The sequence below is a fragment of the Microtus oregoni genome, unplaced genomic scaffold, assembly GCF_018167655.1.
Source record: "Microtus oregoni isolate MIOR12 unplaced genomic scaffold, Mior012 000011F_ref0000422, whole genome shotgun sequence".
NCBI lineage: Eukaryota > Metazoa > Chordata > Mammalia > Rodentia > Cricetidae > Microtus > Microtus oregoni.
Genome location: NW_024543070.1, coordinates 10008239 through 10035881, shown reverse-complemented (window position 1 = coordinate 10035881; position 27643 = coordinate 10008239). Strand labels below are relative to the sequence as shown.

General features: G+C 42.1%; 1 protein-coding gene across 1 annotated transcript in view; it reads right to left on the bottom strand.

The window, feature by feature from the left end:
• The window catches only part of Mcc (MCC regulator of WNT signaling pathway), a 369600-nt gene that overhangs the window by 258585 nt on the left and 83372 nt on the right, over nucleotides 1-27643 (bottom strand). Inside the window, exon 3 of the mRNA XM_041660361.1 lies at nucleotides 21037-21248. Within this exon, the coding sequence (XP_041516295.1) occupies nucleotides 21037-21248 (212 nt within the window). The remainder of the gene's footprint in view (nucleotides 1-21036; nucleotides 21249-27643) is intronic.

Here is a 27643-nt window from a genome sequence, read left to right as displayed (position 1 = left end):
CTCCGGACTGTACTTGAAGTTTGACTTTTGTTACCATGTTCATAAAATGCAATGTTTCTCTTAAATAAAAAAATTGTGATATTAAAAAAATCTTGCTTGTTTGAGCCAGCCAAGTTTCTGTTTCTACCAACCTAGACCTGACTTGGGAAAAATGATGTTTCTCATGGCCACCAGCCATTCTTAATGACATATGGCTCCCAGGCTTTTTTAAGAGTTCAAAATCTGTAAGTGGTCCTGGCCCAGGAAACAACAATAACAACAACAAATCTTACAGATAATTTTGAACACCATAATTGAACAATTAAAATCATTTGCTTAATGGAAAACATTACAGCACATGAGTGTTCTAATACAGGTTGAATCTAGTTGAAGGCGGAACTTTAAGAACATAAGCCAATTTTTTCTTATAAAAGGAATCACTCAACAGATGAATTTCACAGGAATTTTGAATCATTATTTTATAACCAACATTGGTAATATTTTACTCTTCTGATATCGCTCTGACCTTTTTGGATTCTTTGGAAACTACTTTTGGCCAGCAAAATCTAAGAAAGTCGCAACCTTAATGCTGCTGAATTCTGGAAAAACTGCAAGCAAGGAACTGGATTCATGCTAGTAAAAGGTAACTTGAGCTGGCACAGTGACCTACATCTTTAATACCAGCACCTAGGAGGCAGAGTCAGGAAGATCTCTTTGAGGCCTGTCTGGTTTACATACTGAGTTCCAGGTCATCCAGGACTGCATAGTGAGATCCAGTCTCAAAACAACAACAACAACAACAAGAACAAAAAAAAAACAAAACCAAAAAATAACCTGAAATGCCCCTTGGGTTGGGAAGTAGGATGAAGAGGCAAACGCAAATACATGAAACTTTCATTTATACTTTTAATTTTACATTATTTGTTTTGTCTAGATTGATGCCATACATATGAATACCATGTGAATGAATGTGATATACTTGAATTTATCACATCAGACACCATGAATCAAGACAGAAAAATATGATGCACATGGAAAACCCCAGAAGGCACCAGGACAATACAGTTAAAGATTATTTCTGGATATGGAGCAAAAGAAAAGTTAAAATAGAACATAGAAATGACTTCGTATTATTAGTGTGCTATTTTGGGGTACTTTTTCAGTTTATGTCATTATAACAAAATATCTGTTCAGCCCTGCCTACCTGGTGAGCGCACAGAATGCCTCTGCTCCTTTGGTCCGGCCTCCAGTGTGTACGGGGCACCTCTTCAGTCTAGTTTTCTAGGCCTTTAGAATAGGGTTTTTCTTCATCTCCACTATACTTATGATACTTAGGTTTGGCTTTTACATTTTGTCTCATGAGCATCTTGAAACACAGCTCAGACGTCTTACTAATTTACTTTTGTCCTCTACTTTGTCTTCAGCTTCAGATATTATGTCCTTTCCTTGATCTGTTCTATTGAGAAATTTTCCACAGAGTTCTGATTTGACTTGGTTTGTCTTTTCATTTCCAATAATTCAGTTTGGTTTCCGCTGGTCTTCCGATCTCTTTATTGAATTCCCCTTTCATCTATTACATCGACTTTCTTACTGAGAGTGGGAAGATGTGAAAACACTTATAAAAGCCAGCCCATCAGGGTACCGTCAGATGCTCAACAGAAACTTTAGAATCCAGAAAGGCTTGGAATTATGTTTTCCAAATTCAGAAAGACCTTTCTGGTTTTTGCCCTATTGTAGCCCAGATTTGGACTCTGTGATCACCAAAAATTGTTTGAACAAACTAGATTTTAATAAGATTAAGGCATAGACAAAGAGTCACATTACATGTGACCTGAGCCTCCCGCCCCCTGACACAAACCTACAGTGCCTTCTAAGCAAGGCACTCCCGAGCTCATTTTGGACACTTTTGCTTTCCGCAGGCACTCCAAAATCCCAGATTGGAGGCTTTTCTCTCCTCGCTCACCTGCTCTCATCTGATTTCTCCACGTTTCTAGGACAGCAAATTCCATTTATCATAATAAAGGTGGGCTACCAGAAACTGAAATGGAAGACAAAGGGGCTGTTGACACTTTTTTTAGAATTTTCCTTGATACGACACATATACTGACATCTACAAATATGAAATAAAATCTAATAGCTGACAAGTGACTGCTCTTTCCAAAATAAGAAGGATTGATGCCAGAATTTGAAGATTGTCATTTTTTTTCTGCCTTTGTACTTGACAAGGCTTACATTCTGTTGTTGTATGTACATGTGTATGTGGGGGTGCGTGCATATGTGCGCATGCTAGTGTGGAGGCCAGAGGTCAATGTTGGGTATCCTCCTCAATTGTTCTTTACTATTCATTTATTTATTTATTTATTTATTTATTTATCTCGGTTATATTACATCCTGACTGTAGTTACCGTCCCTCCTCTCCTCTCATTCCTGCCCTCACACCTTTCTCTCCCCTATCCATTCCTCCTCCATTTCCCTTCAGAAAAGTGAAAACAAATACAGAAGCCCTCCCAGGGATATCAGCTAAACATGGCATACCATGTTGCAATAAGATTAGGTGCTTCTCCTTGAATTAAGATTGGATGAGCCAACCTAGTGGAAGGAAAAGGGTCCCAAGAGCAGGCCTAAGAGTCAAAGACAGCTCCTGGTCCCACTCTTAGGGGTCCCACAAGAAGACCAAGATACACAATCAGAATATATATGTAGGGGGCCTAGGTCAGACCCATGCAGGTTCCCTGGTTGTTAGTTCAGTCTTGAGTCCCCATTGACACAAAGATTCAACCAAGAAAGAGAATTACAGAGCAATTGCCTTCATGAACATTGATGTAAAAACATTTAATAAAACACTTGAAAACTGAATCCAAGAACACGTAAAAAAAAATCATCAAATCATCCACCATCATTAAGAAGGTTTCATCCCAGAAATGGGATGTAGTTTTTCTTTCAGTTTGTTTAGATGGTGTATTACATTGATAGATTTTCATATGTTGAACCATCCCTGCATCTTTGGGATGAAGCCTACTAGATTATGGTAGATGACCTTTTTGATGTGTTCTTGGATTCAATTTATGAGTATTTTATTGAGTATTTTTCCATCAATGCTCATGAGGGAAATTGGTCTTTAATTCTCTTACTTTGTTGCTATTTGCAGATAATAGAATAGAATAAATAAGTGACCCCAAAAATTCTACGAGGGAACTCCTTCAGTTGATAGATACTTTCAGTGAAGTGGTTGGATGTAAGATTAGCTCAAAAAATCAGTAGTCCTCCTATATACAAATGACAAACAGGTTGAGAAAGAAATCGGGAAACAACACACTCACAATAGTGACAAATAACATACAATATCTTGGTGGAGCTGTAACCAAGCAACTGAGAGACCTGCATAAAAAAACCCACTTCAACCTTTGAAGAAAGAAATTGAAGATATCAGAAGACAGAAAGTTCTCCCATTCTCATGAAAGGGTAGGATTAACATAGTAAAAATGGCAATCTTACCAAAAGCAACCTACATCAAAATCCCAGCACAATTTTTTACCTTGAAAGAGCAATGCTCAACTTCATACAGAAAACAAAAAACCCAGGATAGCCAAAACAGTCCTGTTCAATAAAGGAACTTCTGGAGATATCACTATCCCTGATTTCAAGCTCTACTACAGAGCTATAGTAACAAAAACTGTATGGTATCAGCATAGAAACAGTGGATCAATGGAATCGAGTTGAAGACCCAATTGTTAATCTGCATACCTATAGACTCCTGATTTTTGATAAGGGAGTCAGAATTACATCTTACTTTTAAAGACAGGCTTTTTCACTGAATCAGGATTGATTGTGGAGGCCCAAAAATGTGGGCCTATTTCCACCTTGTCTGAAGGTCAGAGATATGAAGTTGTTCAGCATTGTTAACAACAAACCAGGGCTACACATCCTGACCTAGGGTATGGGTACTTGGTTCTTTTGACATTAAGATGGTCCATACAGTTGGATTCACTCCACCCTGACCAATGATCAGGATATTCAAGCATACTTCTTTTTGAAATAGGAGGTTTGACCTTAGGAGTAGTTACCTTCAGGATACTTGGTCTAGGGTGGGTTCCTTGCCCAAACAACAGAATGCTATGACTTGATGTCTCTCAGTACTAAAGCAAGTAACTGTCCTTTGTATCATGTTAAAGCTGTCTTTTGCCTTCTTCCCCCTGTTGTATTTGGGTATAAAAGTGTATGGAAAATTAAACATGGGGGATATCAGTATTCACTGGAACTCCGTTCCAGTACTATTCTATGTTCTGTCTTATTATTTCACTCATATCTTTGTACCCTTTACTAACTCTTCTAATCCCCATGCCCCTACCCTGGTAAGTGATATTTTTGTCGAAGCTGATCTCCAACACTAGATGACTTAGCTTGATTGGCTGGCCAACAAGTGCCAGGAATCTCATTGCCCCTAACTCCCCAACACTGGGATGACAGGTTACACCACTGTGCCTAGTTATTTTATATGGATCCTAGGGAATAAATCTCTGGTCCTCATGTGTTGACGGAGATTTCTGTCCTGCCCGGTCCTGCAGTCATTCTTTCCGAAAGAATCACACAGAGATCTACATTAATTATAAACAGGTTGGCCTGTTAGCTCAGGCTTCTTATTAACTAATTCTTACACCTTAAATTAGCCCATTATTCTCGTCTATGTTAGCCATGTGGCTTGGTACTTTTTATCAGAGAGGCATTCTCATCTTGCTTCCTCTGAGACAGCTGTAAATTGAGCCTTCCTCTTCCCAGAATTCTCCTGTTCTGGCTGCCCCACCTATACTTCCTGGCTATTGGCCAATCAGCATTTTATTAAAATACAAGTAACAAATCTTTACAGGGTACAAGTCCATTGTCCCACAGCAGTCACACTTATGTGGCAAGTGCTTTACCAACAGAACCATCTCCTCAGCCCCAATATGTTTACTTCTTGAACTCATGTAAAGATAGCACATTTTCTCTCCCTCAGGAAGAGTAAGTGACAACAAGCAAGTGATAGGAAGAGACAGGTTTGAAGTGCTGGTCATTCATTAATTAAATGAAATGATTAAATATCCTACATGTACCAAACACATAACAAATATGACCAGTTACTCATGGGATTATAGTAGGGGCACCTGTTTTTCTGCTAAAATCTGTTTCTTAGAAATACTTTTTTCAGGATGGAGAGATGACTCAGCCATTAAAGGGTGGGCTCACAACCAAAAATAAAAGCAATACCTTTTCCCTTTCCATAGCACAAGACTATACCTAAAAGATAAACGATAAGGAGACAAGTCTGGAGATAGGACTCTATTTCTCTGTGCCTAAAAAAAGAACTCTACTGAAAAGATAAGATGAGGCCATCCTTTCTCTTGAGAGACCCCTTTTCTCTCAGCTTTTAAAGCTACTTAAGAAAGCCTCTACCATTCCTGGCAATTAGACTGAGGCCTCTGTGTTCCAAATACATCTTTGATAGATGCCTCTAAGTGCATCAAAATTGCAGGTACATTTTTCCCGGCATTTAATGCTAATCCTCACTATCATCTATGGATAAATAATTACACAGTTGTGTCAGGAGGCCCCAGCATAAAAGCACCAAGGGATTCAATTATGCTGTAGTAACACTGTCTTATACAAAAGCAGAAAAAAATGAAAATCTTGTTAGTATTTTGTGTGTGTGTATGTGTGTGTGTGTGCGCACGTGCATCCACGCACATGTCCATATGTATGTTTGTGGGCCGTGAACCAAGGCTATCTGTAGAAAAGTTGGAGCATCATTTGTACTCCTATAAAGGAGTATACAGGATATGAGAGACACAGCACTGGTTCTGTAGGGTGGGTCAGGAGAAAGAGTGATTTCTTCCATAGTATTGCTGAAGCATCCTCTGTTATATAAATGAGTGGCTACAAGATCAAACCATGGGGTCTAATGAAGTTGGGTTCACATCTTTGTTGATCGCATCCCATGTAATCTCTGTAACCCTCAAGTTCCTCATCTGTACACGGATCATCAACTATATATACATATTCATGGTATAAGGTTGTGAGGATTGAGTGAGATAGTTTGTATTGCTCTCAATTAGCTTGCACATTATATGATATAGAACAAGTGTCTATGAGCTATCAACAACATGGGAAGAAATACAGCAGGCAGGCAAATGGATGGAGCTAGAAAACATCATTTTAAGTGAGGTAACCCAGACACAGAAAGGCAATTATCACATGTACTCCCTCATAAGTGGTTTTTAAAGCGAAAGAAAAAAAACAAACAAACAAAAAAAAAAAACACTCCACAAATCACAATCCCAGAGAACCTAGACAACAATGAGGATCCTAAAAGAGACATACATAGATCTAGTCTACATGGGTAGTAGAAAAAGACAAGATCTCCTAAGTAAATTGGGAGCATGGGGACCTTGGAAGAGGCTTGAAGAAAAGGGGAGAGGCAGGGAGGGGAGCAGAGAAAAATGTAGAGCTCAATAAAAAATCAATAAAAAAAGAGAAAGAAATAGAGCAGGCAAACCTATCCCTGCATCACAGAACACAGGTTGCTACAAGGGTCCAGATGTTCTTTCTCCCACCTAGGCCTCTGGTTAGATGAGGCCAAATAAGGTTTTCTCTCCTAGCTATTACTATGCATAAAATTACAGCAAATAAACCCATTAATGGGTTTGCATAAAACACACACACACAGAAATCAAAACATCTGTATATTAAAAAAGTCACAATCCTTTAAGTTCAGTCTACATATAACTTTTACAAACCCAGGAGCCGACACAATCAAAGTTCAGAGGGCTATTCCTTTCAAAGAAACCCTTCAATGATGAAACGTAAGTAAAAACAAAGGAAATCCTTGTTTAGCTTCCCGTGTCCAGCAGAGGCTGACTCATAAGTAATCCGTTGCTGTCCTAGCCATTCCCTGCTTTGCTCTTGAAATCTGTTATACCACCCCTTTGTCCTGGGACTACTCTCTCTCTCTGTGTAAACACGTGGGCTGGGAGTTTAACGGTCCCTAGCCACACCTTCCTTCCCTGCCTTTTTCTGTAGCAGCAGAACAGGCTAGTTCTGCCTCAGTAAGCTGCACCCCCTGCTACTTACAGTAGGACAGGAGTGAAGTAGTGCGCAGAATCGTGACTCTCCTGGGTGATCGCGGAGAAGGGACAGGTCTGCCAACTCTCGGAAGCTCACAGAAACACAAGAAGACCTCGCTTTCTCCCCCCTCATTCTTAATCCACAAATATATTCTCAATACCAAAATGCAAAGATAGCAAACACTACAATGCTGAGAACGCATGCATCCTCTCGCCTCTCTATATTTTTTAAAGAAAAATATGCCATTAAGATGACCATAATGACCAGTGTGTTGTTGATACATGCCTTTAATCTCAGCACTTTGGAGGTGAAGGTAGACAGAGCTCTGTGAGCTGGAGGCCCAGCCTGGTCTCTATATCAAGTTTCAGGCTAACCCGGATTACATAGTGAGACTTTAGCTTAAAAAAAAAAAAAGAGCTAATACTATTCCCATGGTTAAAGATCCTCTGGGATAAGTTATTGAAGAAGGATGGAGAAGAAACCACTACAGCAATGAGAGCCAGGATGCTGCCAAGCTGCACTCTAGACACAAGCATCATTTGTTTTATGTGGAGGAAACTCCTTTTCCTCTGACCGATCAAAATGAAAGACAGAGAAATGCAAAGAGATCAGGGAACTATCTGGCGTCTAGACATAGGACCACTGCCCTCTAGTGTGTATTCAAACACTGAGTGTCCTTCAGTCAGAGATGGTCATTCCAAAGACAGGAAAGATGATGCTCTGTTGAGCTGCCCAGCAGGACCACTTCAAAACTAACACACAGCATCATTAGAAGAAGGGCATCTGGGGACTGCCCACAGCCTCACTAACTGTGGTGCTAACACTCCTATGTGATCTTCAAAATGGACTTTAAAAATTAAAACCCTCAACACTTATTTGCTTATTTAGTTATTGTCAGTGTGTGCCCCATGGTGTGTGGGGAGGACAAATTGTAGGAGTTGGTTCTCTCCAACTGTATGGGTTCAGATATCAAACTCAGGTTGTCAGGCTTGGTGACAAGCACCCTTACTCTTTACGCTTCTTTTTTTCCCCCCACACTAATTTGCAAAAGGTAACAAATACTATATTTCATAACTAATGTGTGCCAGGATAGTGGTCATCACGAAACCTGCCCTTGTCTAGGTTCTTCTACTGCCTGAGCAAATTTCAGTGAGGGGTTCAATCTGGGCCCCCATAATCCTGCTATTGAAATGGCAGGCTTAGACAGAACCTCACCCTCACCCCCAATGCCCCTGTTCTGAACCAGGTGGGCAACGATCTATGGCTGTTGTACTTTCAGTTCCGAATGAGTGAGTTTATTGAGTATATGATAAAGGCCAAAGTAAAAGCATAACTAGTGAGTGGCAGGTAGGGGCAGTAGAGAGAGAGTAGAACATCATCACATTGGGTGCCCAGCATCCTCAGCAGACATCCCACTGAGGCATTCAACTGAAGATGGATCTTGATAGAGAGAGTCTTGGGCAAGCTCCCCTGGGGTGAAGCATCCAAGTAAAAGAACAAATAACAACATCCAGCAGAAGCCAAATAGGGAAGTTGAGGCAGTCAGTTGGAGTTCCTAATTGAGCTTTCTCTCCACAGCTGAACTCCCATGGCTGAACTTCCTGATTCTCATCCTCATAGTAGACACTTCTGTGTCATGAAAAAAGTAACAGTGACCTCTTTAGAAAATGGCTTACCTCCTAGCCATCTTCAAAGACACAATGCCTTACTTTTGGACTGTTTGGATATTTTCTTCCTTCCCTGTCATAGAGTCAGAGGGTGCAGCCTGTCCCCAAACGACGGCACTTGGAGGACACTTTGAGACAAATATGCTTGGGTCTGAAGTTGGGGGAGAGGCAATGGCACTTTCAGGGCCAGTTTCTTCTAAGTGAGTGCAAACAACACACAACAACTTACCAACAAAATATGTATCTCAGACTCTATCTATTAGCTAAGGCAATTGTCTTCTTTCATGACTAGTATTTCTAAGTGAATTTTACACACAAAACAATTGAGTGTAATTTTTAATGGCAACCTCTAAAAAAACTGGCTGGTAGGCATTATGAAAATCTTTACAGCTTACTTCAGTAACTTCCTGATTTCTGTCTTCAAAGGTTGCTCCATTGTTATCTACTCAAAAACTTTATGATTTTTTTCCTAATAAGATAGGAAAACGGCAATAGCAACCATAATTGTTGATTGGGCACTTTCTTTCACAAAGTATTATATTGAGCGCTTTCTGTGCATTGCTCAGTTTAATCCTCTTCATGATTATGGAGAAAATATTATCACTCTTACATTTTCAGAACACAAGGTTTAGCCAAAAGAAGTAAAATTCATTTTCTGCAGTCTGCTGGAAACATAGAATATATGGCATAGAAGCTCACCTCCTGGTTACTCATGGCAGCTCTTCTTTCAATTAATAGGAAATGTGAAAAGCAAGAAGAGCTGAGTTGCCAATGAAATTAAATTTAATTTTTCCTTCCTTCACACACACACACACACACACACACACACACACACGGTTAGTAGTAGTAGACGTTACCTACCTGTGGTGCTAGTAAGTACCTTCCCTTGATGAAATACTGGTGATTCTGGGAGGTTTGGAGATCGGCTCTTGAGTCTTGGCCATAGAGAGAGTTGTAAAATTTCGATTTTTCAAAATATTGGTGGAAGTTTGAAATGTCTCCCCAAAGGAGTGGCACTATTTAGAGGTGTGGCGTTTTTGGAGTAGGTGTGGCCTTGATGGAGGAAGTGTGTCACTATGGAGGTGAGCTTTGAGGTCTCATATATGCTCAAGCCACCCCCAGTGAGACAGGCGATTTCCTGTTGCCGGTAAGTTAAGATGTAAAAACGATCAGTTCCTTCTGTAGCATCATGTCTGCCTGCATGGCGCTGCCTTGCTTCCAACCATGGCAATAATAATGGACTAAATCTCTGAACTGTAAGCCAGACCCAGCTAAATGTTTCCCTTTATAAAAATTCCCATAGAGCCGAGCAGTAGTGGCGCACGTCTTTTTTTTTAAAGATTTATTTATTTATTATGTATACAACATTCTGCCTCTGCCCGCATGCCAGAGGAGGGCACCAGATGTCAGTACAGATGGTTGTGAGCCACCATGTGGTTGCTGGGAATTGAACTCAGGACCTCTGGAAGAGCAGCCAGTGCTCTTAACCTCTGAGCCATCTCTCCAGCCCAGTGGCGCACGTCTTTAACTCCAGCACTCGAGAGGCAGAGGCAGGCGGATCTCTGTGAGTTCGAGGCCAGCCTGGTCTACAAGAGCTAGTTCCAGGACAGGAACCAAAAAGCTACGGAGAAACCCTGTCTCGAAAATCAAAAAAAAAAAAAAAAGAAAGAAAAAAAATTCCCATAGTCGTGTTGTCTCTTTACAGCAATAGAAACCCTAACTGAGACAATATCACTGGCCCACAAGATCATATTTTGTGAGATTACATGTGGACTGAGGGAAGAATACATTTGAGGGCCAGCAAGATAGCTCAGACTCTTGTTGCCAAGCCTAACAATCTGAGTTTGATCCCTCAGTCCACATGGAAGGAGAGAACCAACTCCCAAGATATCTAAGAGTCATTGCTCCCCAGAAGCAGGAAATGGCCACACTGGTGTTCTGTGACAGCAAGGAATGGCTGCCCTCTATGCATTTGTTGCCAGTCGAGGACAGCCATGTTCTCTCTACAGCCTGACTCGGGCCACCCTGTCACCCAGTCACTCCTTCATTTGTTACAAAGAAGAAACAAGTTGAGTCATGGCAAAGGGGATAAGGCCAAAACAAATTCAACTGGCTAAGCAGGAACAGAGAACATGTCCAGAAAAAATAGTCAGTGCCTGGACTTTAGATTTATGCAAATAATACACAGCACCAATCCTTCAAGAATATCCTGTGTTCACAAATGCACCAAGAAAGGCCTTGCAAATCCCCCTCAGCAAAAGGAAGAAAAGAAACAACAGCAAAAAAAGTAAAAAGGAAAAAAGAATGCTTTTTACTAACTTTAATATTCTTCCCTCAGAGTATTAGAATGTTCACAGGATGTTAGAGCATAAAATGTCAAATTTATGCTTGCAATGTATTTCTTTTAAATCTAAGAGCATTTTTACTGGAGTTTGAGAGAAAACCAACAGGACAGGAAGCTGTAAATAAATCTAAGCCATGGCCAGGAAGAGGGAGTTGGGTAAGAGAAAGCCAGGCTCTTTGAACCAGACGTGAAGGAAGAGGGCTGGGTTGGCACTGGAGATCTGGGGGTATGAAGGATAAGAGAGTATGAATCTGAGCAGAGAGATGGTAAGAGGATCAGTAGAGCATTTTAGAGCATAAAAGTGCCCCTGAAGATTTTACTGATTCAACCAGAATGAAGAACTGAATGTACCTTAGTAAATCATCCCTGTACATTCACAAATGGGCACAAAGTATCCAAATAAGTAACTTCATTTCTCATGTGGTTGCTTTTGGAAACTGGCAATGACTATATACTTAAACTTAATTTAAAAAGTTAAAGTTATAGGTTGCAGACTTGGTTATCAAATAGATACTAGATTATTAGGATTTAAAATTCCCGCAGGACAAACTATTTGACACCCCAATCATTTCCAAGTCATTCATGATATACCAATACAATGAACATGAACATGCAAATTCACAGTCTGTATCCTTGTAAGCAGTGAACACTAGGTGCTGTGGGATAATGCTCTTGTACACTGTAAAGATTTGTCACTTGTATTGGTTTAATAAAATGCTGATTTTCCAGTAGCCAGGCAGGAAGCATAGACAGGGTGACCAGGTTAGGAAAATTCTGGAAAGAGAAAAAAGGCTGAGTGTACAGTCACCACCCAGACGCAGAAGACGCAAGATGAAAATGCTGCACCGAGGAAAGGTACCAAGCCACGTGGCTAAACATAGATAAGAATTATGGGCTAATTTAAGTTGTAAGATATCTAGTTAATAATCAGCCTGAACTAGTAGGCCAAACAGTTTATAATTAATATAAGCCTCTGTTTATTTGGGACTGAATGGCTGTGGTACTGTTCGGCACAGAAACTTCTGTCTACAGCGAGGTAAAACCAAGCTATCATCAGATGACTCTTTAGAGCTCAAGCACGACTTAGAAAGCACTGCCCCCTGTTCTATTTATTTTATTTCAAAAATGTTTAGCCCTTGATTATAGAACATCTAGGTAGTAGGTTCAAATTAAAGAGAAAATAGTAAAAACGAATGGTAACCAAAAAGCCCTCATTATCCTACAAGTGGAGTGGATAAAAGGGAGAAAAGGGAAAATAAATAAAAAAGCACATAAAGTTCATCAAATGCCTGAAGCAAAACTAGAGCCTCATCACAAGCATTGGAAAGGTGTTTCTCACCCTGAAGTATGCAGATTCACAGTGCTCTCCAAAGTGACAGAAGCCTGGATGTTAGATTAAGAAAAGCTCAGCTAATGATCGACTTATCAGTACTTAGAAGCATGTGATAGATTATTACAACACAGGTCTCGTTTGTTTATTTTTAAATATAAGATTTTTATTACTTGAGAATTTAAGATATGCCTATAATGTATTTTGATCATACTCCACCCAGATCCACTCCCCAAGTTCCTACTCCCTCTCAACTTTGTATCTGCTTTGTTTTTAATAACCCTCCAAGCTCAATTTGTTTTGCCCATATGCTCCTAGACGTCAGGCTATCCCCTGGAGCATGGTTGATTTTATTATCAGCAGAAAAGAAAAGGCTCCATAGGGTTTCTGACTGTTGGAGTCACAGAACATCAAAACTCACTAGGTCTCTCATTTGTTTAGTACAGCATGCTATGAAAATGCTTTTACTTTTTAATTATTTATTTTATGTGTATGGGTGTTTTGCCTGCACGTATTTCTGTGTAAGGGTGTCTGTCCCCTTGAACTGGAGTTATAGACAGTTGTGAGTCACCCTATGGATGCTAGGAATTGAACCCAGGTCCTCTGGGATGAGTGCTCTTAACTGCTGAACCATTTTCCTGCTTATTTTATTCTTAAGTATGTGTGTGTGCACACACGTACACGTGTGCACGCATACACACTTGTGTGCAGTCCCTTCTGAAGCAGGAACAGAATGTCAGATCCCCTTAAGCTAGAATTATAGGCAAATGTGAGCTGTTCAATAAGAGTGCTGGGAACTGAACTTGGGTCCTCTGCAAGAGCAGTGTGCTCTCTTAAGTGCTGAGCTATCTCTTCAGCCTCTGTTGGCTTTTACATTTATATAACTTCATCTGCACAACCTTGTTTTCTTGGTTAAGAAAATATAAATGCCTTTTGTTTAAAAAGTACAAAATGAAGTGCTAAAGTAGTAAACTTGCGCTGATGAGATGGCTCTAAAGGTGCTTTCTGTCTGGTGCTCCAATGTGGGTCTCTGTCTCTGTCTCCTTTCATCACCTGATGAAGGTTAATATTCAGGAGGATGCCTATATGTTTTTCTTTGGGTTCTCCTTATTTAGCTTCTCTAAGGTCACTAATTATAGGCCCAATGTCCTATGTTTATGGCTAGAAACCAAATATGAGTGAGTACATCCCATGTTCCTCTTTTTGGGTCTGGCTTACCTCACTCAGGATAGTGTTTTCTATTTCCATCCATTTGTATGCAAAATTCAAGAAGCCCTTGTTTTTTACTGCTGAGTAGTACTCTAATATGTATATATTCCATACTTTCTTCATCAGAAATCTCAAGGTCCAAATCAGGAGCAGAAGGAGAGAGAGCATGAGCAAGGAACTCAGGACCGCAAGGGGTGCACCCACACAATGAGACAATGGGGATGTTCTATTGGGAATTCACCAAGGCCTGCTGGCCTGGGTCTGAAAAAGCATGGGATAAAACTGGACTCGCTGAACATAGCAGACAATGAGGACTACTGAGATCTCAAGAACAATGGCAATGGGTTTCTGATCCTACTGCACATACTGGCTTTGTAGGAGCCTAGGCAGTTTGGACGCTCACCTTACTAGACCTGGATGGAGGTGGGGGTTCCTTGGACTTCCCACAGGGCAGGGAACCCTGATTGCTCTTCGGGCTGAGGAGGGAGGGGGACTTGATTGGGGGAGGGGGAGGGAAATGGGAGGCGGTGGCGGGGAAGAGACAGAAATCTTTAATAAATAAATAAATTTAATAAAAAAAAATGTAACCTTTAAAAAAAAAGGTGCTTTCTGACAAGCCTAAGGACCAAAGTTCAAGCCCTGGGACTCACATGGTGGATGGAGAGAACTGACTCCAAAGTTACTCAAGGTTATATGTGTGCCTTGTCATGTTCATGTTCATGTTCATACATGCATACACATGTAGAAATGCAGAAAAAATTAAAAGGAAGTAGACAAAATTGAAACCTAATTGTGCAAGGCGGAGGAAGACAGGCTTGGACAGTTCGGTAAAAGTTAGCTTTTTTAATCTGCAAAGAAAAGAGGCCAACTGTGCTTTCCTGCGCTCTGAGCCATGATTTGAAACGGTGGGGAAACACAAAGTGATAATACTTCTTCATGGCTAGTTGCTGTGTCAGATAAATGACAGCTCAAAGCCAAATGCCTTTGTCGTTATGGAAGCAAATCCTACAGCCATTTAGAAGCTTTCTAAACTTCTAAATGAAAGAAAATTTTCGAAGCTTCTAGATTGTTCCTTGGCCATGCTCTCAGAAGAAAACAAATCTCTATATTTATTCTTTGTTCATTTTGTATTGTCCTGATTCCCTAAAACTCTGAAGGATTGGTTGAAGCTATGCTGAGGAATTTCTTGTTTGCCGCTGAACAGTGCCCAGAAGAGGGTGCTGTGGCCACAACGCTGGGGTATGTCCTTTGGAGCAAAGGTTTCCAGATGTTAGCCCTAAAGTTGGCAACTCCTTAGTGATCAGAAGATGTTAAAATAACAGAAGGAGAAGTGAAAATTCCCCTGTGTTGGAAACGATTCAAGGACATAAACAATTTTGTGAAGCCCATTTAAGTGAGAAAAGATGAGGAGACGAATCATGGCTGTTACTTCCCATTGAACTGCTTCATTTGAACACTTCATTTCTTGTGCACGGTTTCTTTTAAAGAGCAGATTTGATTTATATCAATTAGTTCTATTATTAATAAAAATGCCAAAGCTAAGGTCATTTAAAATGATTGTACGGTTGAAAGAATGTGCCAAAAAATTTATATTTTGTTCAAGAATTTATCAGTGGTATACCTATTAATCAAAGTGTTTATGTTTTATGCATCAGAGTGCTCCAGCGTGTCAATATTTAGAAGCTCTAACATTACTCTCTGAGTCATATGGATCTTCAGAGAAAAGTTTTCAGACAACAGGCATTTTTCTTGTTGCAGTCTCTCTACCAAACTCTCACTGTTTCGTGTGGCTTTGCTTTACAAAAAGAGCTTGGGCTTTGCTGGCAGTTTTACCATCGTTCCATGGTGGCTCAGAATGAAGTCAGTTCAACTAAGCTGAAACCAACTTCCTGGAGCTTTCTTTCCTGTATGGCTCTGCCTGGTCGTACATGAGGAATATCCCATGTGAAATCAGCAAGTTAGAGGTGAAGAAGGCATCCTTGACACCTTCTGAAAGTTAGGGTGGGACACTGTCTTAGTCTGTTTTGTACTGTGATCACAAGCTTGGTAACTTATATGAACAGACACTTAGGAACTCATAGCTTTCAAGGCTGGGAAATCCAAAACCAAAGTGCCAGTATCTGACAATGGGTGTTTTGTTTGTAAGGGGTAGGCAAGCTCTCATTTCATCACCATCATCACCACCACTAGCATCATCATCATCCTCATCAATTTTCCTTTTTTTGTTGTTGTTGAAACAATGTCTCAAAATGTAGCCTTGGCTGGTCCGGAGCTTGCTACGTAGACCTAACTGGCCTGGAAATCCTAGATATCCACCTGCCTGTTTCCTGCACTCTGAGATTAAAGGAATACACTACCATGCTTGGCATTCTTAGGCTTTCTTTATAATGACATCGATCCTGCTCACAAAGGTGTAAACCTTGGAGCCCAGTTACCTCTTAAAGCTCCTCCCTCTTAGTATGGTTATCATGGTGATCAAATTTCAGCATGAGTTTTGGAGAAAACATTCACACTAAATCAGGTACCAAGCACAGTGGCAATTTACATGGACTGTTGCTAGTCCTCCACTTAACAACTTAGTATACCAGGCGTACACTACAGACCTACCAAATCTCTGCCTTCTGCTTTTCCAAGTCCTTGGCCAGCTTCTCCTGCGGGTCACAACTAACTTCTCCTGCAGGTCACCAGCAGCACCCAGACTGGTCATAGTAAGAGTGTGAAGGAGACTGCAGAGTGGCCTTCCTCTCCTGTGTTCACCTGAAAGCCCCAGAATAGCTTAAAGCTGAACACCAAGCTGCAGAGTCAACAGACTGCGCCACAGCTCCTACATGTGTGTGAGAGGATATGTCTCTTCTGATTCATCACTTGTGCCCTAAATCACATGTGCCATCCTGTCTCTTCCATACAAGTGTCTGCTTATTTACAGCATCATCTTGTTCTGTACTTGGCACCTGCTTTGGTTTGAATGTCTCCTTCAAACTTCCTGCTGAAACTCAATGGCCATTGTAACAATATTGAGAGGGTGGTGGTGGTGGTGGCAGGGGCTTAGAAAGTAAAATGCTTCTCAGTGGGTGATGTGGGGAGACCTATGTCTGTTATGGGTTTCTTCCTTTTGCCTCCAATCTACCCTTCTTTCTCCTGCTTCATTGTATGGAGGGGACTCTGTAAACACTGTTTCTCTGTTAACAGAGGAAGCTAAGGGACACTGAAGGAAGCCAGAAATCCCCAATCTGGCTACGCTCTCCCAGACAGAGACAGGGCAGGACATCCAGCTTGCTCACTCCTGGAAAGATTTAGTGTTTTGCCATTGCAGAAGGCTTTCTAGAGAATTTCACTGGCATTCTGAAGTCACTTTCTTTGTGATGTTCATCAAGTCTTGCCGATGGAATCCAGCCAGTTGGGCCAATACTCTAGGGAGCTGGTGTCTATTTGTCATCCCTGGCATGAAGAACCACCAGGAACTTCTCTATTGCCTGCAGGGTACCATCACCCCTTCAGAGGTAGAATCAGCACTGGGTAATTTGAGATACTTCTTCTAAATGTGTTTCTTGTCTGGGTACTGTCTCTGCCTGAGATGTGAGGCTGCTCTTTCCCTGTGTTATGTGTGAACTAGCTATAGTTTTCTTTACCCGCTGGTGGTAATACTGTGTTACTCATTAATATTGCTTCTATTAACTCTCCCCTGTGTGAATTACTATGTGCTTTCTGTCTCCTAGCTGGATGCTGACCAATGGCTTTTGCTTCTAGCTGTTTTGTTTTTAAACAGAACTTAATTTTATTAGTTCAAGATTTTGTTTTAGAAGGAATATAAATTACTTTTAATACGACTTTGTAAATAAAGAGACTGCCTGAGTGTGCCATTTCAAGAGGCTGTTTGCTTTCTTTGGCCACACACGAGGTCTGTTTCTCAAGCTGGGATCACGGATCCCAGTGAGGAGACTCAGAAGTAGTGCTGGCTCTAATGAACCTCCCTAAACACAGGGTTTACACAATGACTACGATTTCTCAGGTAACAAGAGGACTCCAAAGGTACATCAGAAATGGTGTGGACATGGGAAGGGAATGGAGAATTGAGAGCCCCAATCCCCTAACTCAGGGTTTAAGCACATAATTGAATTCAGCCATAGTTAACATTTTCTGGTTTTCACTCTGTGAGAAAACATGGCCATCCTAAGACTTCAGTGCCCATATTTGCATTTATGGTCAGGTTCTCACGAAGGAAGGCCGTACGTGAGCATGTTCAGTTTTGTTTATTTATGTGGTCACATGTGTAGTTGCTAATCATTTGTGAACTTGAACCCTTTTTAATTATTCATTGCATTTCAATGACTAGATGCCATCACTTACCACAGGTATTTTTTATAGGTTTTCATAGCCATAGACAAACAGAAAAGTCTATGAGCTGAAGCACACTAACTACTGCTAAATGAGCTGCGTGTCTGGGGTTATGTAACAGTTTCCTCTGAGGTAAAACCCCCCACCCTGAAGAAAAGGTCATTCAAACAAAATTTTCTAAAGAAGATGAAAGATTATCTAGCCAGGAAGCTAGTACATCGCAGGAAGTAAGTAATGCAAAAGCGTCAGGAAGTCCCTGAAACTGACCAGATTCTCTAGGCTCCTCTCCCCAAGCATATGTAAACAATTAGGACTGCTGAAAGACATTCTCAGACCAGCAGAGCTGCCTGGGAGATGCAGAAATCAGCTGAGTGACCCAGAAGAGACTCAGGCCGTTGGGGCTGCCTGTAAGAAACAGTTTTCAACCCGCTGAACTGTGTGCAGGCTGGACAGTGCAATGTAGGTTTCTGTGATCTGCTACTCACACTGGTGTGGGATTTTGGTGATGAAACTGTTTTTGAATCATTTGTGCTCTTATAAGTAACCCCTCACTTATATCCCTATAAGTAACCCACATTAAATCCACTCGTTGGCCTTTGGTGGCATCCATTCTTTGATCTATTATCAGCATGAACCATTTGTTCACACGTCTCTAGGAATGTGGGAAGGGCATCACACAAACCTTGTGTTTAAGGGAGCTGTTATCTAGCTAGTATCTGCCGAGGCCATCTCAAGCATCATCCACCCAGTGCTTGAGTAACCAGCAGGGAGGGAATATGTATGGAGACATATGAGAACGCTATGCCTTAATCCCTTTGATCCCCCAACTCAGAGGACCCAGCCAGATGAAACCTGGGGATTGTACCTACGTCTGCCAAGGAAAGATAGGACAGCAGGACTCCACTCAGGACCGCGGATTCACTTAGTGGTAGGAAGCTGACAGCTCCTAGAACTTCCCACGGTGGGTCTGCTGGACATCTGGGGCCATGAACCTTGAACCCTTCAGAGAAGATGCCAACCAAATATTGATCAATGTGTAATGCTGGTTTTTCCTGGCTTCTGTGCTGCTTTGGCACTGGCTATCGAGAAAGCAGGGTCAGGGGCTGGTGATCGCAGCTCCATCGCCAGAGTGCTTGCATAGTCCACATGCTGTACTGGGTTCAATTCTCAGCAATGCATACACCAGAAACGGTGGTCCATGCCAACAGTCTTAGAATTCAGGGGGTGGAGCAGGAGGATTAAGAAGTAAAGGATGATCCTTGAGCTACAAAGATTGTTGGTGAGCTCCAAAGCTCAGCTGGTGTAGCATAAGGAAGGTCCGGTCTGCTGGAGAGGATATGTAACAGGCATACATAACGGTTATATATAATCCAGACTTGTGGCAGACTTATTTACTGGCAATTTCCTGGTCTACTGAGCATACAGAAAGTAGGTACTATAGTTATAATTCTAGTCAAGCTGTGCAAAGTTGTCCTTGAAGGGTGGTCAATAAGGAACAGTGCAATAACCATGGGTGATTGGACAGGCCTTGGGTGATGGAATCATACCCAGGAAGAGATTGCAATATAGGTGCTCTTAATATTTTAAATTTTTTTTTTTTTTTTTTGGTTTTTCGAGACAGGGTTTCTCTGTGGTTTTGGAGCCTGTCCTGGAACTAGCTCTTGTAGACCAGGCTGGTCTCGAACTCACAGAGATCCGCCTGCCTCTGCCTCCCGAGTGCTGGGATTAAAGGCGTGCGCCACCACCGCCCGGCCAATATTTTAAAATTTAAAAGCATTTTAAGTGATAACAGTTCAGACTTACAGAAAAGTTACAAAGACAGGATAGAGAGTTCCATGACCAATTTCTCATTTATTAACATGTTAAATTATTATATGTTCCTTGTCATAGTTGATGAAGCAACACTATTCATTCAGCTAGAACCCATATTTCCCCAGGTCTCTTTGGCTTTTTCTTATCCAGGATCCCACCAAGGGGATGGTGTTACATTTTAGGATGGTTGTAAGTAGGCTTTTTTCTTCCCAGACTTTCCTTGGTTTTAATAGGCTTAGCAGTTTTGACAAGAACTGGTCAGGAATCTTACAGAATGTCATTGGGGCTTGGGTGATTTTTCTTGGCATTTTAATTATTGCTAGAGATTTATGATTGTTAGCTTTTTCAAACATCTCCCTCCAAAATATATGAATAGAAGATATGTCATAACATGTGTTTATAAACCTGCAGTCTTTATCAAACAAACCATGAATCATATGTCCTGGCTGCAAACTTGCCATTTCCCCATTCAAACCTGAATTTCAAGAAGCCAGGTAGGGGGAGTGAAGGAGAGAGGGGAGCCGAAAGGGAGGGAAGAACTCCCACAGAATGCAGATAGCAATCTCAGTCTGTAAACTGCAAGGTACTGAAAAGAGCCAGCCATCAGTCATACACCCTCATGTCCCATCTCTGACTAAAGGAAGCCAATAGTTCTTGACCCCAGACAGTCACTGTCATGGCTCATGTGAACAGAAAAGGGGAGCTTAAGTGACTGGGTAGCTCAGAAGTAGCATTTGCCCATGTGTGAGGCTGTGGTTCAGTCCTCAGCACCAATAAGAAAAAAAATAATAAAGCTAAACTAAATAGGGCATAGATTAATGCTAAGTTTCCCCAGAAATAATCTCAAAGGTATAAACCAGAACATAAGCAGACTTTCAGTGAATCTTTTTCTCTTTGCTTTTCAAAGGCATGAAGTCCAAATAGAAGGAAGTGTATTCTATAGCTTTGTAAACTCTGGTGCTGCGAGAGCGTTCTTGTTATATAAGAACTATCGTGGACTTCAGTAAATCAGACTGCACAGGCTACAGAGTTAGTCAAACACCCTTTAGAGTTCTACATTATTGTTAGCAGTGTGAACAAAGTTCCAAAGCCCTTTAGTGCTAGCGACTTTGGAATGCTCCACCATACTGGCCCCAAGGAAATGGTAAACTATTTAGTGCAATAAGAAAAGGCAATAATCAATATTCCCTTTGGAGCTCAAAATTAAAATATTGTTATTGGAATATAGACAGAAGATGTGTTCTGTGAACAGAGGTACTCACGGTGCGGGCCAGCTCAAGATAGCTTCCGCCTGTAGCGGTGCCAACATGAGGGGATTGTGTGAGAAGCTTGTGGAGGACAGCTGGCTGAGGCAAAGAGCTTCCGCCACACTCCAGCAGCTTCTGGAAGGGCAGCCTGCTCTGCAAGTCTGGGCTCTGGAGGTCCCTGGCAGCGGAATCATACTCCCAGTTGTCTCTGGCTGCTGACAAAGCACCTAGTCCAAGAGATGCGAGGAAAATAAAAGACATTTCTTTCGTTAGTCTGTGGGTGGTCAGCAAGCAAGGATTCGAAGTCTCTGAGTCTTCCCCATGCCAGCGTCCCCAGAACACATGTGGCTCCCAGGCTGCCTGCTAAGTACTTTTCCTTTCAAATTGACATGCAGGAAGTTTGGAGATAAACGCAATTTCAAGTAAAGAATTTGGAAATAATGTCCAATGAATATGAACACCCTCTCCAACATGAAAACTTGGCGGGGGGGAAAGAAAGAGAGAGACAGAAAGCAGAAGAGAAGACAAAAGAAGGAAGGGGTAGGGAGGAAGGAGAGAGAGAGGGAGGAGGAGAAGGACAGGAAGAAGGAGAAGGAGAAGAAGGAGAAGAAGAAGAAGAAGAAGAAGAAGAAGAAGAAGAAGAAGAAGAAGAAGAAAAGCAAGCACAGGAGAGCCAATTCAGCAATTCAGATGGGAGCCGCATCCGTCTGTGATTTGCACTTGGTTTTTATGTTGACCTTAGTGCTTGCTGGTGATCCTAGGGAAGAAGGAAGCAAGAGAGACAACAGATGGTGTCGATTTAACTATGACTTCCTCATGCTCATGGCATCTCACCTGGAGGAAACTGTACAGCTGAGTTCAGGGCAACAGACTGTGGACAAAGTGACAGCCTCACTTCCCAGGCTTCTCACAAGCCCCTCAGTGTGTGCTTCCCCGTGCCCTTTGCCTTCTGGTAAGGTTCAAGTGGATCAGCGCTTGGGAAGCCATGTAGTGCAGATGGCACAGCCACAAGATGAAAGATGCCTCGCTCCCAGAATAACCTCTTATGGAAGAATAGTCGGCTTACCCTAAATGCCCCGTGTTTTTACTTTATATGAATAGGAATGGAGCTTCTCTTGCAGTGGTTCTCAACCTTCCTAAGGCTGTGACTCTTTAATACAGTTCCTCATGTGTGGTGACCCCAAATCGTAAAATTATTTTGTTGTTATTTCATAATGGTAATTTTGCTACTGTTTTTAATCGTAATGTAAATACCTATGTTTTTTGATGATCTTAGGTGACCCTTGTGAAAGGGTTGTTCAACACCCAAAGAAGTTGTGGCACACATGTTAGTATTACCCTATTACAACAGAGTAGAATCTAATGGTATTTGTTTGGCTGGGGCCTCCAGCTTGCCCCTGTACAGTCCAGAAAGCCCTATTCCAATCTCTCTGTCTCGTTCCAAATCCCACCTGCTCAGAGAGTCTCCAAACTAAGAAAACATGCCAAAAAGCCCAGTTCTGCATTCTTGGTGATTATTGCAACTTCCTCCCCTGACGCTTCCAGCCACCCAGGTCCCCACCTAAGCGCTCAGCTTTTGACCATCCTTGGGCACAAACCCAGCTTGTGATGAACAAACACATCATTATCCCTTGCCTACAATCTATAAAACTTTCCTGACCTGGCCTGGGCATGTGACTTCTCTGGCCTCAGAGAACCCTCCTGAGAGTTGTTTTGCTCAATATACCTATTGTTATGTTGTTACACTTTTCAATTGGGCTTGATCTGACTTACAGCCTAGGTGGAAAGACTTATTTTCATGAGGGTGGGGACAGAAAAATATGTTAGTACTAACAATGGTAATATGATGCAAAAGCGTAATGAAAAGTTGACCTAGAGGAGAAGATAAAGCTGGAAGCTTCCATTGCTGCCTTTGCTAGGAAAATAAGACTTGGAGAAAACCTGCTTTTTTGCATTGTCCGCTTCAGAACTCATGTCTCTCTCCGGTACATGTGCCTGAGTCACATGCTTCTATCTTACCTATAAGGAAGGCTGGGGGCATTTTACAGGGAGGTAGGCCATTTTTAAACAGTCAGAGGAGGGGTGTTCAAAAAGGTTGAATGGCAGACATGTGACAAAGATTGGGCATTCCCAAGTTAGATGAGGGATAGTAGAATGGAGCCCATACCCCAAGCATCTCTCAGAGAGCATGGAAAGAGTGGGTTGCTCCCTACCCAATCAGGCTTGGGCCTACTAACCCCATAGAGTTAAAGGCTGTGTCATGATAAAGTCAGTCAGGCTTTTGTCCCCCAACCCAAGGAGCTGGCTTCTCAGAAATCATGTGACCAGTAGACAGTCTGCTAATCTGACTGATAAACTGGAACCCCCCACCCTCACCCCGCTGCAGGACTTCCTCCCTTGACCCCTTTCTTCCCCTTCCTTCCCCATGACTTGAGCTATATATGCTATCCCTACCATTTCAATACAAGTTGGCCTCTGAAACAGTCTCCCTGGCCATTTCTACCCACAGGAAACAGGAGATCCTGCTCCCCAGCTACTCCCCATCCTGTGTCTCCAGTGTGCAATGGCCAGCTGGGGTCAGAGGACCCGCAAGAGGTTGATATAGGCACAGTGCTGGGTACTGGGGATTCAGTAGGAAGCGTGATAAAGTGTAGCTCCTGATTGTGGAGTACTGTAACCTTTAATATGCAGCTTTCAACCATAACAAAGAAGGATCCACACTGATAAACTTGTATTGTGAAATGAGAGTATAAACAGACTGTTCTGCAATCTGAGTATAAGAATGTGTAGCAGACTACAAACTGTGTACCGGGGATTCTGACATGAGTAGACAATCGGCCTTTTGTGGATTATTGGTGAAGTTAATCAGTGTGATTTCAAAAACTATCTTCCTACGATTTATCACTTACTATGCTCTGCTTATCTTAAGTCAGTTTGATCCAAAAGTCTCATGCGGGGCTGTGTGACTAGATATACCAGCCACTCTAAATCAAAGCTCACAATACTGTCTCTGTGTTTGTTCACAGCCTGAGCAAACTAGCCTGCCATTTAGATGATGGCATTATGTTAGAAGTAAAATGCTGCAGGTCCCCTAGTGGCCGCAGCGGGCAGTGGATCCCGAGAGCAGCCAGTCCCAGGCAGGCACAGTTCCCCCAGTGGCTGCAGCCAGTGGCTGCAGAGGGCCATGAGTCCCAGGCAGGGAGCTGCCTCATGGGTGAAAGACCTCGATGGGGCAGCCAGTCTCACTGGGAGAGACAGACAGGTGGGCACACCACAAGACCATGCCGCAGGTCTCTGAAGGCAGCTGGTCCCTGGCAGTGAGCCACACAGTGGGCAAGAGACAGACAGATAGGCACGCCATGCAGAGTGAGGTTGGATATTTATTTAGTTGGTTATGAAGGGGAAAGGGGAGAGCAGAGAGAGAAGCAGGGAGAGAGAGAGAAACAGAAGGGAGGAAGGGGAGAAGTGGGGAGAAGGGAGAGACAGAAGCTGCCTCTTCGAGAGGGAGCTGGAAAAGAGGAAAGACTAAAACTGGAAGCTGAAGATCAGCTTGCCTTTGCAGATGTAAGAGGGAATAGGCATGGCTTGTCTCTTAAAGGGACAGAGCGGACCATTATAGGTGGTGATGTTGGGACTGAACCTAGAGCCTCACAGGTACTTGGCAAGCAATCCAGCCCTGAGCTACATCTCCAGCCCTTGGTGTCTATTTTAATATACAGCATATGATTTATTATTTTTAAAGATTTTATTTTGTTATTCAGGTGTGTGTATTTGCCTGTGTACATGCCTGCGGGTACTTGCAGAGGCCAGGAGAAGGCAGCAGATCCCCTGGGGCTGGAGTTACTGGCAGTTGTGAGCCTCAGGATAGGAGTGCTGGGAACCAAGCTCCAGTTCTCTCCTCTGCCAGAGTAACAGTGCTCTTAGCCACTGAGTTATCTCTCTAGCTCCCCACCCCTAAGTTACTTTGCAAGGGGGGCTTTGCTTCAATACAGGCTTCAAAGTGTCTGTCTTTTTGTCTTTCCCTGTTCTTCTCAGTGCTCTGCTAGTTGCCTGATTACCTCAGGGTTTTTGCCCCAGTTCCAGCATTAAGTTGCAGGAAGAAATCAGAGTTGAAAAGTGGATTTCTTCTACACAACTGAATCTCAGGTGGTCTTCACACAGGCAGCAATACACATTGAGCTGGACTTCCTTCTTACATCCACATTACCCTTAGTACTGTACACAAGCCTGTGATATATCAGACTTTTAATAAACAGATTGCTGAATGATGCATGGTTGTATTGCCCCAGGGTTTCATTATTTAATCAGGAAAAGCAAATGTGTATTACTTAAAAATATCAAAATAAACTACACACACATTTTTTTCTTTATGAAAACTGAAAAAGACTCACTTTACAATAAAATATGGTAGTACTAGAATGAGCTGGTCAAAGAAAACTTTAACTATTTTATTTCTTGTTTTTTTTTTTTCTTTTGTGATAGGGTTTCTCTGTGTAGCCCTGTCTGTTCCAAAACTCACTCCGTAGACCAGGCTGGCCTCGAACTCAGAGATCCACCTGCCTCTACCCTCTGATTGCTGGGATTAAAGGTATGTGCCACAACAGTATAGCTAGGAAACATCAATTATATAATGCTGATATGTCCCAGCCCAGTTACTAGCAGGTCTAATTGCCTAACTATGCTTCATCTTCATCACCAGATCAAAAGACTTTAATCATTGTTCTATAATCACTGCTGCTGATGTGATGTTGTGTAACTCAGACCTACTTAGGAGCAAGTCAGTCATAATGCATCCACACAGCATAAAAAGGAAGTTCACTTGAAATATAGCAGACGACTCCAATTACGCTCTTTTCAGCTGTCCTCTTCTTTTTATATTAGACTTTTTTTTAGGGAAGAACCACCATTTTCAAGACAAAACCCATCATATAGTTGGGCCGATTCCACTGAAAAACTTCAAAAGAATAAATATGGCAACCCTCTCTTAGACCTTCGCATATGCATGGTGGTTCCTGATGACTTGAGACCCTTGCCAGCATCCGTTCAGCTCCTTTCTAACTTCTCTTGTTTCCTGTGTGTGGTGGTTTGAAAGAAAATGGCTCCCAAAGAGAGGGTCACTATTAGGAGGTGTGGCTTTGCGGGAGTGGGTGTAGCCTTGCTAGAGGAAGTGTGTCATTGTGGAGGCAGGCTTTGAGGTCTCATATATGCTCAAGCCACAGCAAGTGTCTCAACCCACTTCCTGTTGCCCAAGAGTCAAGATGTAAAAACTTTCAGCTCCTTCTCTAGCACCAAGTCTGTCCAGATGCTGCCTTGCTTCCTGCCATGACCATAATCTACTAAACCTCTGAACTGTAAGTGAACCCAATTAAATGTTTTCCTTTAGAAACCCTAACTAAGACACTGTCCATCAATAAAGAAAAGACTGAAGACACCCTCCCCATATCCTATGGTCATTCTCTCTTCCTCCCATCCTTTCTGCTTGCCTGACCCTAACAGATATGAGATACTAAAACACTAATGCAATTCAAAACAAAAGCCTTCATTTTAAAGAACTTGATTTTTGTGGAAGGCTGGGATGGGTTCTAAGGCATGTCTAGGGCATTGGGCATACTCCCTTCTTTCTCCACAGCAGCATAAAGGAAGGAGGTTTGTTAGTCCACCATTTCACATCGCCTTGTCATTCATCCTGTGGTGCCAAGTGAAGACAGAATCACTCCTCTCCAGAATTTGTGTTCATGCATTGCCACAAATGCTTTTCCCCCACAAGAGTCACATTGCTCCTCATGAGAAAGAATTTGGTAAATGTACCATCAAGTCACAACTCTCCAAGCTCTTAATATTTTAATATTTGCCAGAACTGTTAAGTTAAAGAAATATTAACAGTGATTTTAGACTAGGTAACAGCCAATTGAACTGTTGGCCCAAGCGGTCCCATGGAAATATCCAAACAAATTAGGCTGTTGCCAAGACAATAGGTTGTTCTCTCCAAACAGACTGTAAGGCCCCATTGCTGAAGGCAACACTCACACAACTCATGGAGAGGTCAAGCTGATGACTACATAGAACCTTCATTCCTATGTTCTAGTGTCTTTGGGATGGGAAGGTACTCTGCAGGCAACCAAAAGAAAAGTGTAAACACCAACCCAGCTACAAATGTTTTGCTCTCCAATGCTGTCCTGCCTACAAAATATACTAGGGCAATGGTGGCACAAAGCTTGTAGAAATATCCAACCAACATCTGATTTGACTTAAAGGCCTACTCCACAAGATGGAACCCATACTTGACACTGCTTGGGTGACCAAGAACCAGAGACTAGATAGAAAAGGACCTAGGGTAAAACCAAACACTAAGGGTCCCAAAAAGAAAAGCGATAGAATGATTCCTACTGATATTCTGGTCACTCATAGAGCAGTGCCTTACTGAGCCATCATCCAAAGAACCTTTCTCCTGCAGTGGATAGGAACATATACAGAGATCCACAGCCAAGCATTACTCTCCCAGTGTCTCCCTCTGTCTCTGTCTCTCTCTTACACACACATAAAGAGAGAGAGAGAGAGAGAGAGAGAGAGAGAGAGAGAGTGTTCGGAACACACAGCTCTAAATGGGATGTCTCCATCAAAT